The sequence below is a fragment of the Macaca mulatta genome, chromosome 9, assembly GCF_049350105.2.
Source record: "Macaca mulatta isolate MMU2019108-1 chromosome 9, T2T-MMU8v2.0, whole genome shotgun sequence".
In the NCBI taxonomy this organism is placed as follows: Eukaryota; Metazoa; Chordata; class Mammalia; order Primates; family Cercopithecidae; genus Macaca; species Macaca mulatta.
Genome location: NC_133414.1, coordinates 89,729,104 through 89,741,333, shown reverse-complemented (window position 1 = coordinate 89,741,333; position 12,230 = coordinate 89,729,104). Strand labels below are relative to the sequence as shown.

General features: G+C 39.6%; 1 protein-coding gene across 8 annotated transcripts in view; it reads right to left on the bottom strand.

The window, feature by feature from the left end:
• The window catches only part of ANK3 (ankyrin 3), a 701,075-nt gene that overhangs the window by 55,140 nt on the left and 633,705 nt on the right, over window positions 1–12,230 (bottom strand). For all 8 annotated transcript variants that reach the window (XM_015147572.3, XM_077946716.1, XM_077946715.1 and 5 more), the window contains 4 exons: window positions 3,844–4,055; window positions 2,385–2,592; window positions 904–1,000; window positions 347–575 (listed from right to left, as the gene is read on the bottom strand). In XM_015147572.3, the coding sequence (XP_015003058.2) occupies window positions 347–575; window positions 904–1,000; window positions 2,385–2,592; window positions 3,844–4,055 (746 nt within the window). The remainder of the gene's footprint in view (window positions 1–346; window positions 576–903; window positions 1,001–2,384; window positions 2,593–3,843; window positions 4,056–12,230) is intronic.

The following is a 12,230-nucleotide window of genomic DNA, read 5'->3' as shown; positions in this document are numbered from 1 at the left end:
AAAACCTCATTTCTACTAAAAATACACAAAATTAGCTGGGTATGGTGGCAGGCACCTGTAATCCCAGCTACTTGGGAGGCTGAGGCAGGAGAATTGTTTGAACCCAGGAGGCGGAGGTTGCAGTAAGCTAAAACTGCGCCACTGCACTCCAGCCTGGGCAATAGAGCAAGGCTCTGTCTCAAAAAAAAAAAGATAAAAAAAATTTGAGTATTAATCTATATCACATTTTTTAAAGTAAAAGTAAAATTAATAATGCACTTGGTATTTTATAGTAAGTGCTATTAAGGCCACAAAATAAAACCCCATCTCATGTAATGAAATGAACTTGTTTTTGTGAACAAGGTACCTCAATATCTTTGCTTCTTGCGACTTCCTCAAAATTCTCTTGTTGCTCTAAAGTTTTGTCCACTTTGTCATCTGTCATGCAGAAACATCGCAAGGAAGATTCTACAGGATCATTCATTTTGGCAAAAACAACAAACTTGGCCATATATGGAACACATATCAATTCTCTGTACAGTTGCGTGGCTAACCCCACAGTTTCTAAAACTTGATGGCAGTCTGCAAGCCAAAATCTGAGCAAAATGAAAAACAGAAGTATGAAAATGTGGCCATTTAAAAGCCAAATCTTAAAAAGACTCACAATTTTAAAAAATCAGAATATACAAAGGAACTAACCCAAAATGTGATTAACTTGTTCATTTAAATAGCAAAGATGTTTTTCCATGTATCAAACACAGAAACCCTGTGTTTGTCATTTGAGGATAATTTTGATAAGCAAATACTAAGAATTTTTTTTTCTCACAACATTGTTTTTTTAGTATTGAACACAACAATTTTTACATTCCAAAAGGTAATAAAAACGAATTCCTTACTGCTTTTTGGAATCCTTTATTTCCATACCTGGCTGAAACATTGGTTGTAAAAGAGACACAGTCTTTTATAAACGTCAAAGGAGTTGTTCCTGTGATGTCTTCCCACTGAGCAGGCGAAGTGCCCCCTGAGAGAACAACAATAGATACGTTGACTTTATCATGGGAGATGCTCCTCGTAAAATTTTCATCATCTCCTGTTCTTCTTTCTGCATAGCCACAAACTGGCAAAACTTCAGCACCTTCAGTTTAATAGTGTGTACTAAAGGTAGTTTTCCTCTCTACTCTCCGTCTATACTTTTACCAGGCTTATTGTGATTTCCTTGTAAGATGTTATTAAATTTAAAAAAATTCCTTGTTTTTTTGTCTGGGTACTAATGAATGGCTTAAACTTGGGGCAGCCACAATTTATAAGTGTATTTTATAAATGCAATGTGTAAGTGCAAAGATTTGTTGTTTCAGATGGATAATTAAGTCTCTTACTCTTTTTTTTTTTTTTTTGAGACGGAGACTCGCTCTTGTTGCCAAGACTGGAGTGCAATGGTACGATCTCAGTTCACTGCAACCTCCACCTCCTGGGTTCAAGTGATTCTCCTGCCTCAGCCTCCCCAGTAGCTGGGATTACAGGCGCCCGCCACCACGCCCAGCTAAGTTTTGTATTTTTAGTAGAGACGGGGTTTCATCATGTTGGCCAGGCTGGTCTCAAACTCCTGACCTCAGGTGATCTGCCCGCCTTGGCTTCCCGAGGTGCTGGGATTACAGGTGTGAGCCACCACGCCCAGCCTCTTACTCTTTAAAAAGGTAAGAACTACCAAAGTTAAGAAACAGCTCAGTCTGTACACGGCATTCTGTACGATTAATTACCGAGGGTAAAAGGGGGCATCAGCCATTAAAATTACTCTTTGGAGAACAAAAGAAGAACAAAACAAAGCCTATCTTTAATAATCTTGCAATTGCAGTTAAAAATCAGATTAGGATAATCAAAGGATGAATGGAGCTCTGGATTCCAGGTGCTTATCACAAAATGTGTTCTTCTGAGCCCTGAATGTTTAAACTCTCGGATTACACTGGTGAGGAGTACAGTAGGTGAGAATAACCATGTACTCAACATTTTCCTATTACTAGTGCTCTGTGGGACATGTATTTTTCCCAAAGTCCACCCAATTTCCTTGTAGTTTAAAGTATGTTGCTAGGTCCATTACCTCTGTCTAGGTCACCAAGAAATTACCTAGATTGAATCTAGAAATTACCTAGATGCTCCAGGAGATTCAATGATACGTCTACTAATGCTAACCTTAATAGGAAAGATGCTATCGCTAAATTTTAAATGAGTCATGAGACCAGGATCTTAAAGAAATGATCCTTGGGAAACCAGGGATGAGGTGATGGACAAGTAAAATGTTTTGTTCTTTTATTTTCTCTTATAATGTTGGCATGGACATTTCAAAGGTTTTATGTCTTTGTACAGAATCTTTGGAATCAATAGGAAGTACAGCAGTGACTTAACCAAACCTGTAATGCTACAGAGAAGACGCAGATTGGGTGTACTGTCCCCTTTGTATCCATTGGATACACCTTCTCCTGAGGGCGGGGGCACCGGAATGGTCATTGTGATTGGTTTATGGAATTTCCTTCTTCTTGGTTCCACAGTGACAATTGGGCTAAACGTTGCTTTGTTTCCAAGGATCTTTTTCACAATTTCATCTGGAACAGGCTGGGCCTAGAGACAGAGAAAGGACTTTAAATGAAAGTGACTTCCCCCCACCCCCCATTCAGGAAGTTTACTTTTTAAGTGAGAAGGGAAAAAACAAAAACAGACAACCAAAAAAAACCCCATGTCTTTTTTAACCTTTCTTACTATTTTAGGAAAGCATGAATAAACAAAACCAAACACTAGGACAGGAACTGGTCAGTCTGAGTATTTCCCCAGTAGAACACAAATAGCACTGGCTTGCAGGAAAGAGAGGGTATCCAGTCTCATGGCATACAAATTTCTTAGTCTAGTCCAGATCAAAGGACAATAAATGCTGAGTCCAGTATATTTTAAGCCTATGCAGGACACTCAGTAAAACCTCATAAAGGCAACTCATACCCACATAAAAACTGAGGCTTTCAGAGTTAATAACAAAAAGGCATTCAAAATTTCAAAAGATTTCAATTCTAGTTGACTAAGCCTCTCTTCTACCATTTGGTTTCTTTTCTATTTGGTAAAATAACTTGATATGGGAGGCAGGTGAAGGGAGCTTCATACCCCTGAAATGTAAGGTGGTCTCGTTAGGGCTAAGTACTTAATCAAGGTCATTTCAGGACTTCAGTGGGCTTGGCTCAAAACAGACAAACAAAACCCAGTAACTCCATTGGGCAGGGGAGTCCAGCCCACGAGAAGAGCAGAACCTTCAGTTAAACTATTAGTTACGATATTAATAATATCAATTAAGTTACTTTAGTTCATTTTCCTTATTCAGTAAGGAAAAAAAGAACTAAGGTCTAGCTGAAATAAATATAAGAAAAATCTTTTTTTTCCAAGATTTCCAGTCAACTTTCCAAACCAAATCAAGTTCCAATTGGTTTGGATAAAACCCAGTATTTATGATTTACTTCAATCAAATGAAAACACTAAAGCTTGCAGGCTTCACTCTAAGTGATTTTTATGATGTGGCCTATCATAAACCATGGCTTGGTATGTTGTTCCACATACTGAGACCAATAACCTATGATTGAAAACATTATTTTTCATCAGAAACCAACTGAGACTTTTAAACAGAACAACCCTAAAATATGTATCTTATTTAACAAGCCAGTAAGCTAACTTTATACTTGGTGCTTTTTATTTGAAATAAGTAAATGATTCCCCAAATGGCCTAATTAGCAGTATCATTAAGGATGAGTTAGAATAACTGTTTCCAGAGCAAAACATGCACTCACATGCTCTCTGCACATACTGAGGGAAACAACTTTTTGTGAACATTACCTGGAGGCCCACTCGAATTCTTTTAGTTAGGGCACCCTCTGGGAAAGATGCTTGAACAAGGGGCACTGTGGTGCTGCTCAGAATGCCACCTTCAGGACCAATCTGGTTGCTTTCTTGCTTAATCCGTGAAACCACTGCAAAATACTGGGGGAAATCTTTCGTGATAATCCTGCAGATACGCTTTTTCCCTAACTCTTCTGGGCTATCAAGTTCTGAAAAGACAAATGAAAGAAAATGCCATGAGAATAAGCATATCTACAACATACCTTAAGTCAAAATGATGCTTATTTATTTATTTATTTTCAGATGGAGTTTCACTCTTGTTGCCCAGGCTGGAGTGCAATGGCATGATCTTGGCTCACCACAACCTCTGCCTCCCTGGTTCAAGCAATTCTCCTGCCTCAGCCTCCCGAGTAGCTGGGATTACAGGCATGCGCCTCTACACCAGCTAATTTTGTATTTTCAGTAGAGACAGGGTTTCTCCATATTGTCCAGGATGGTCTTTAACTCCCAACTTCCGGTGATCTGCCCGCCTCGGCCTCCCAAAGTGCTTGGATTACAGGCGTGAGCCACTGGGCCCAGACGATACATCATTTTAATAGACAAAATCATTTATACTCCATAGCCTAAACAGTTTTTATGATAAAGAGAAAATGGCAGTGACCATAAAATACTGGGTTTTGCAAAAATATTATAAAACTATTAATGTAAGTATTTGTAGAAAATATTTTTACTGAGTGGGAACAAACATCTTCAAGAACTGACATTTTACCACCTGTGGATAATTCCCAGTTTTCAAGAACAAGAGTGGGAATTTACAACACTTTGCCCCCAAGCTGCCAAAAGTAGAAATGAGTTAGGAAAAAAAAAAAAGTGAGGCCTCATAAGAAAGTGAATAAGAGCTTAAGTATGCCTGAAAGCTCCAGAACTTCATTTAAAAACCTCTTTCAAATAGTTTAAAGTTATCCAAATGTTTAGCATCATCATCACCAATTTCTTCGTGTCTACTGATGGCTGTCATGCATGGAACTCAACCTGTCCACACATGGATACATCTTCTTTCCTCCAGTTTACCTCCAAAACTACTTTCCTCCATAGTCCTAACTCTAGGAAGGGTTTACAGTCTGCTCACTCCTTCACTCTAATAGTTATGACTCAGCTTCCTTCATACTTTACAAATGGTCAAAGTCCAAGTCCAGTTGATTCTCCTTTGGACGTGGCTCACCCTCCTGTCACCTGAGTGTTCAGGCCCTGTTTTAGCTTTGCCTAATTGCTAAGACCACCTCCCAACCAACTCACCTCTCTCACTCCTGTCTATCCCCCATAGTGCATCCAGATGTATGTGTATGTGTGTGTGTGTGTGTGTGTTTCAAAGCCAAATTTTATGCCTACTTCTGGTGGGCTTCATTGGAATAAATTAAAAATGTTTTCGAGACCATCCTGGCTAACATGGTGAAACCCCATCTCTACTAAAAAATACAAAAAATTAGCTGGGCGTGGTGGCAGGCGCCTGTAGTCCCAGCTACTCGGGAGGCTGAGGCAGAAGAATGGCGTGAACCCGGGAGGTGGAGCTTGCAGTGAGCTGAGATCCAGTCACTGCACTCCAGCCTGGGCTGCAGAGCGAGACTCCGTCTCAAAAAAAAAAAATTTTTTTTTATAGCATAAGTGTTTGAGATTAGCAAGAGTATTTTGAAAAAGTAGGTTTGTGAAGGAGAATTTATCTTATATGATATTAAAATTTACTCAGAAGTACCATAAACAGCTAAACACACACATTATAGAAATACAAGAATTATACATAGGAATAGACAAATAGGTTGGGGGACAATCATAGAGATTCAACAAATAGATTCAAGTTTAAATATGTATACTATATATATATAAATCCATATATATTTACTTTTATATATGTATTATGTATTTAAGTTATATTTAAATCAAGGTCATATATTTAAATTTCAAATAAGTGGGAGAAAGATGATTTATTTAAAAGATGGTATTTACATAATAGGAAGTCTACTTGGAAAAACAAAGCTAAATCACATCTTATTGTATATAAATAAAAAATTCCATTTGCTTAGGAGACAACTATTTTTAAAAATTAAAATCTGGCCAGGCGTAGTGGCTCATGCCTGTAATCCCAGCACTTTGGAAGGCCGAGGCAGATCACGACGTCAGGAGTTCAAGACCAGCCTGGTCAACAAGGGGAAACCCCATCTCTACTAAAAAGTACAAAATTTAGCTGGGTGTGGTGGCGTGTGCCTGTAATCCCAGCTACTTGGGGGGCTGAAACAGAAGAATCACTTGAACCCGGGAGGCGAAGGTTGCAGTGAGCTGAGATCACGCCACTCACTCCATCCTGGGCGATAGAGTGAGACTCATCTCAAAAAAAAAAAAAAAAAAATTAAAATCTTACCAAAAAATTCAGGAAAATATGGTTCGGCTTTAGTTAGGGGAAACTTTCCTATACGAAACTGGAAACCCAGAAGCCTAAAGGCATAATATAAAAGGTAATATATTTGACTACATAAAAATGTAAAGATTTCCATGACAAAAAGAGTAAACTTGAAAAAGAAAAAGTAGACTGGAAAAATAGCCACACCTGACAAATAAAAGATTAATATGCTCAATACCAAATGTATTAATAACAGGATAGCAGACAATTCAATAGACAATAGCAAAATATTATAAACAGGCAATTCACAGAAGCTGAAAAATGGTCAATAAAACATATTACAAATCCAAACTGGATAATTTACATGGAAATGCCAATTATAATGAGACACTATCTCCCTCCACACCCACTTCTTGGATTAGCTAAAATGAAACACTAATAACATCTTGTTATCAGAGAAAAATTCAGGGAAATAAGTGCTTTCATTATTGCAGGTGCGTATGAATGGCAATAATCTTTTAACAGTGTAACTGGGCATCATCTATTCAAATTGAAAATGCACCTACCCTGGACCCAGCAATATCATTTACTGACATCTTTTTTTGTTTTTTTGTTTTTTTTTTTTTGAGACAGATCTCGCCTTCTCGCCCAGGAGTGCAGTGGGCACGATCTCGGCTCATTGCAACCTCTGCCTTCCCGGTTCTAGTGATTCTCCTGCCTCAGCCTCCTGAATAGCTGGGATTACAGGCACAGGCCACCACACCCGGCTAATTTTTGTATTTTTAGTAGAGACGGGGTTTCATCATGTTGGTCAGGCTGGTCTCAAACTCTTGACCTCAGGTGATCCCCCGCCTTGGCCCCACAAAGTGTTGGGACTATTGGCGTGAGCCACAGCACCCAGCAGCATTGCTTATAAAGACTAAAGCCTGAAAGAACTTGCATCTTTATCAATAAGGGAATGGTTACATAAGTAACAGTTTACCCATATTCTAGACATTCCTGTGGTTAGTAAACAGAATGATTCCAATTCATTCATTTACCAAGTTTCTACTGAGGGACCACCATGTAGAGCACTGATCTAATCACTGGAGATAGGGTAGAGAGGAAATTAAAGTCACTCTCACATGGAAATTTTATTCTAATAGGGGATAAAGAGGGGTAGGTACATCACTAAACAAATACGAAGAAAACATAAATCAAGGCGAGGGAATAGAATGTGACCGGGAGGGTGGGGGTGGGAGGAGAGGTTCTCATTTGAACAGGATGATTTGAGATGTGACATTAGAGGGTAGACCTGGAGGGAGGGAGCCAGGCAGACAGTGAATGCCCTGTATAACCTGCAGAAATCGCTGTACACCTGAGCAAGATGCACAGCAATGTGCATGGGATGATCCTTTATAGGGGAAAATGTAATCTGCATTTTGTTTGTTTTTGTTTTTGAGATGGAGTCTTGCTCTGTGGCCAGGCTGGAGTGCAGTGGCACAATCTCGACTCACTGCAACCTCCACCTCCCAGGTTCAAGTGATTCTCCTGCCTCAGCCTCCCGAGTAGCTGGGACTACAGGTGCATGCCACCATGTCCAGCTAATTTTCATTATTTTTAGTAGAGACGGGGTTTCACCATGTTGGCCAGGATGGTCTCGATCTCTGACCTCATGATCCGCCTGCCTCGGCCTCCCAAAGTGCTGGGATTACAGGTGCGAGCCACTGTGCCAGGCCATGTTTGTATATTTTCATAAGAAATACATAGAAGAAACATTCTAGGCTGTTAGCAATGGTTACCTCAGAGGAACAGGAAATGGAATTGGGGAGGGGAGATAAGAGGGTAGGGAACAAGGAGTATTACCCTTGAGTTGATATAGCTGCACTTGTTTTACCTATTAACAAAATAAAGGAAAAAATTTCCCAAACTTTGGGGGATGGGGGGTTGTTTTTCCTGTTCATTACTCCTATAGGCCTCTTTTCATACCTCAGATACATACTGCACATGTCCCACTGTCCCTTCACTATTAACATTTCTGCCTCCTTTATCAGATAATGTGAGGCTGAGATTATGGCTTATTTCAAATAGAAATTTGTAGAATGACAAAATGAATGATTAGGTAATTGGATCAATACATCTTTTCATTTTATGGATCAACCACTATACTCTGAGATGGGAGGATCAAATTATCAACTAGGAGAGAAACAGGGTTCAACCCAGATTTTTAAAATGAGCCACCAACAGAACTTTTATTATCAAACATTGATTTCCCAAATGGAAGAATGACTATAGAACTATTTTCTTCTTTAATTAAAAACGGCAACTATTAGAAAAAAAGAAACTGGAATTTTACTCCTTTTTGCCTCCTCAAGTATCTTCTTCTCCTCTGTAAACCTAAACACTGAAATTCTAGTGTAGGAAAAGAAAAGAAAACAAAGAATTTTGTTTTGTTTTGTTTTGTTTTGAGACAGTCTTTCTCTGTTGGCCAGGATGGAGTGCAGGGGCACGATCTCAGCTCACTGCAACCTCCGCCTCCCAGGCTCAAGCTTCTCCTACCTCAGCCTCCCAAGTAGCTGGGATTACAGGCGTGTGCCACCATGCCCGGCTAATTTTTGTATTTTTAGTAGAGACGGGGTTTCACCATGTCGGCCAGGCTGGTCTCAAACTCCTGATCTCAGGCAATCCGCTTGCCTCAGCCTCCCAAAGTGCTGGGATTACAGGCGTGAACCACCGGGCCCAGCCAGAATTTTTAAAAAGAAAGTTTTCCTACAGAAAAACAGGAAAGAATCAGTCTACTAGGGAGTTTTTACAGTCTGGAGGAGTTTTTACCTATTCAATGTAACTGAAAGGAGATAAACGTTTTCCATAGAGAACAAATATAGTTCCCTCTCCATGATTTGGCTTACTTAAGAGAGTGGATTCCTCAAGTTCATAACTCATGCTGTAGCTGAGAAAGTTCTGATTATCTATTTAAATTGCTATACAACATATCATCATCACCTAAGCAGATATTTTTTCACTTCAGCTACAAAGATGTCATTTTGTTCTCCTTCAAAATAGCTCAGGACTCCTTATGGTGCTAGCAATTTAAGGAGAGATGACCATGAAATTACATCCTTCAAATGGGGCAGATTTCCTAATTCTGCTTACAACAAACTGTGTATCCTGTGAGTATGAAATTTACTTGAGATCAGTCTAGACCCACCAGAGGAACTGAGGCATCTTTTGGGGAATGGCAGTATTGTACACTTCTTAGCTACTTTTGTGTGTGAGAGAGTTCTGGGTATATGTGCACACGTTTGTGAGGATTAAAAGTAGAAAGAAACAGCTATAACACCCTTGAAAACGATGATAGCACTGAATTGAGAAGAACTGCCACTTTGTGTAATAGAGGCAGGCTGACCACACTTAAGCTATACTTTGTCACCTTTGATTGCCACTTTGTGTATTAGAGGCAGGCTGACCACACTTAAGCTATACTCTATCACCTTTGATAAGGCATTAAAGCCACCCCAAATATAAAGTGAACATGCACATTTCAGATGCAGCAGACAAGTTGTAAGTGGAAATGCTCAGATTTCTAACTATATAAACAGAGAAGCTCCCAGGAGAAGCTGATCAGTACCCTCCACGTTCAACTTCTGACATATTTTAGAATTTCCCAGCAGCTCGGGGACCCTCTGTCTTGTGTCCATGTTTTTCAAAGCTTTTAGCAATTCTTTTGACACCATTAAAATTTGCATGGTTATTGACCTTCAATATACATTTTAACAGTATTTTGAAGATAAGCCCCAACTCAAAGACACAACTAATGTGGGAATTTCAGGCACTGCTGTATGCAAGGGGGACATTTAGCATCTCCATGTACTATTCCTTAAATAGAATCACATACACTGCCTTCTTCAACACTCAGATTTCCAGGTGTCTACATGATGAAATGGAGAAACAGTATTCTATTTTTTTTTTTTTTTTTTGAGACAGGGTCTCACTCACTCTGTTGGAATAGAGTGCCGTGGCATGATCTCTGCACACTACAATTTCCACCTCCCGGATTCAAGCAGTTCTCACATCTCAGCCTCCCAAGTAGCTGGGATTACAGCCGTGCGCTAGCATGCCCAGCTAATTTTTGTATTTTTAGTAGAGATGGGGTTTCACAATGTTGGCCAAGCTGGTATTGAACTCCCAAGCTCAAGTGATGTGCCCGCCTTGGCTTCCCAAAATGCTGGGACTACAGGTGTGAGCCACCACGCCCAGCCCTCTCTGGTTTCTTATAACCAGGTTTCATCCTGTTTGTGTGCTTAAAATATTTATAAGTTTTTTTTTCCCTGAGAATAAAAGCCAAGAAAACTACAAAAATATACAAAAAGTATTACTTAAATATTGTTTTGTAAAGAAAGGCAAAATCTCTTAAAGGGCTGCAGTTGACGACTAGGCTATGAAATTCTAGGATATTGCATAAGTTAAAAAAAAATGACGTAGATGGTAGGTAAGTGTGAGAAGGCAAGAGGAAGAGGTAAAGCCGTCAGTAATGTCACTACATAATTCTTAGGATCTGAAAATTACATGACCATTAATAAGATTAGAATTAATATTATATGTAAATAAAACACTAGATAACATTTTAATGTGTTAATACATTCAACTTAAACACGTTTTCCCCATTTCTTGCTTTTAAAAAAGGAAGGTGAAATACAAAACAAAATATCCTTAGCTCAGTGCTGGAAAATAGAGAACTAAATGCCCGTCCAAGGGGGAAGGAGGCAAGGGCCCTCTACACTCAGCTAACTCTCACACCCTGACTGTGGCCGCATTGCTCGGCATCATTAGTACCTTCCCCTAAGGCTTTTGAGTCTAATAAAATTATTAGTGTGTTTTAAAAATTAGGTGTTCTTTTCATAAAAAGTGAAGTAGCCATAGTTAAACTATATTAAACTAAATGATGTTTGATATTGAGACCTGGCACACAGCAGGTGCTAAAGGAGCATCCACTGAAGAAATCAACTGGGAATCAATGAGACTCAGACACTCTTCATATCAAACAACTGTATAGTTCTTGTTTTTTTTTTTTTTTTTTTTTTTTTTTTTTTTTTTTGAGACGGAGTCTCGCTCTGTCGCCCAAGCTGGAGTGCAGTGGCCGGATCTCAGCTCACTGCAAGCTCCGCCGCCCAAGTTTACGCCATTCTCCTGCCTCAGTCTCCCGAGTAGCTGGGACTACAGGCGCCTGCCACCTCACCCGGCTAGTTTTTTGTATTTTTTAGTAGAGACGGGGTTTCACCGTGTTAGCCAGGATGGTCTTGATCTCCTGACCTCGTGATCCGCCCGTCTCGGCCTCCCAAAGTGCTGGGATTACAGGCTTGAGCCACCGCGCCCGGCCAACTGTATAGTTCTTTAAGTCTTGCTATAAAATACACGTAGTAGTAGAGACTGGTTATTGTTTGTTCTTTTAATTTATTATTTCATTTTATTAGGTAAGAGGTTTCACTTTGTCCCTTTGGCTGGAATGCAGTGGTATGATCATAGCTCACTCCAGCCTTGAAATCCTGGGCTCAAGCAATCCTCCCACTTCAGTCTCCTGAGTAGCTGACACTACAGATGTACATCACCATGCCCTGCTAATTTCTAAACTTCTTTTGTAGAGACTGGCCCTTGCTATATTGCCCAGGCTGGTCTTGAACTCCCGGCCTCAAGCAATCCTCTGCCTCAACCTCTCAAAGTATTTGGATTACAGGTGTGAGCCACTGTGGCTGGCCTAGTTTTATTTTTATTTAAAAGAAAAAAATGCATGTGAAAAAGTGGTTCTAATCTTCCTACTTTTTAATCCACAGTGAAATCTATTATGTCCATGTGTTTATAACTCAAATTACTGTTTACCTAATGAACATTTACACAAAATGAGTTTAACTTTCATGAGAATATAAAACGCCTTCTGAAAGTTTTGTATTGCATATTTTAAAAGTATATCAGAGGCCAGGCGCAGTGGCTCATGCCTGTAACCCCAGCATTTTGGGAG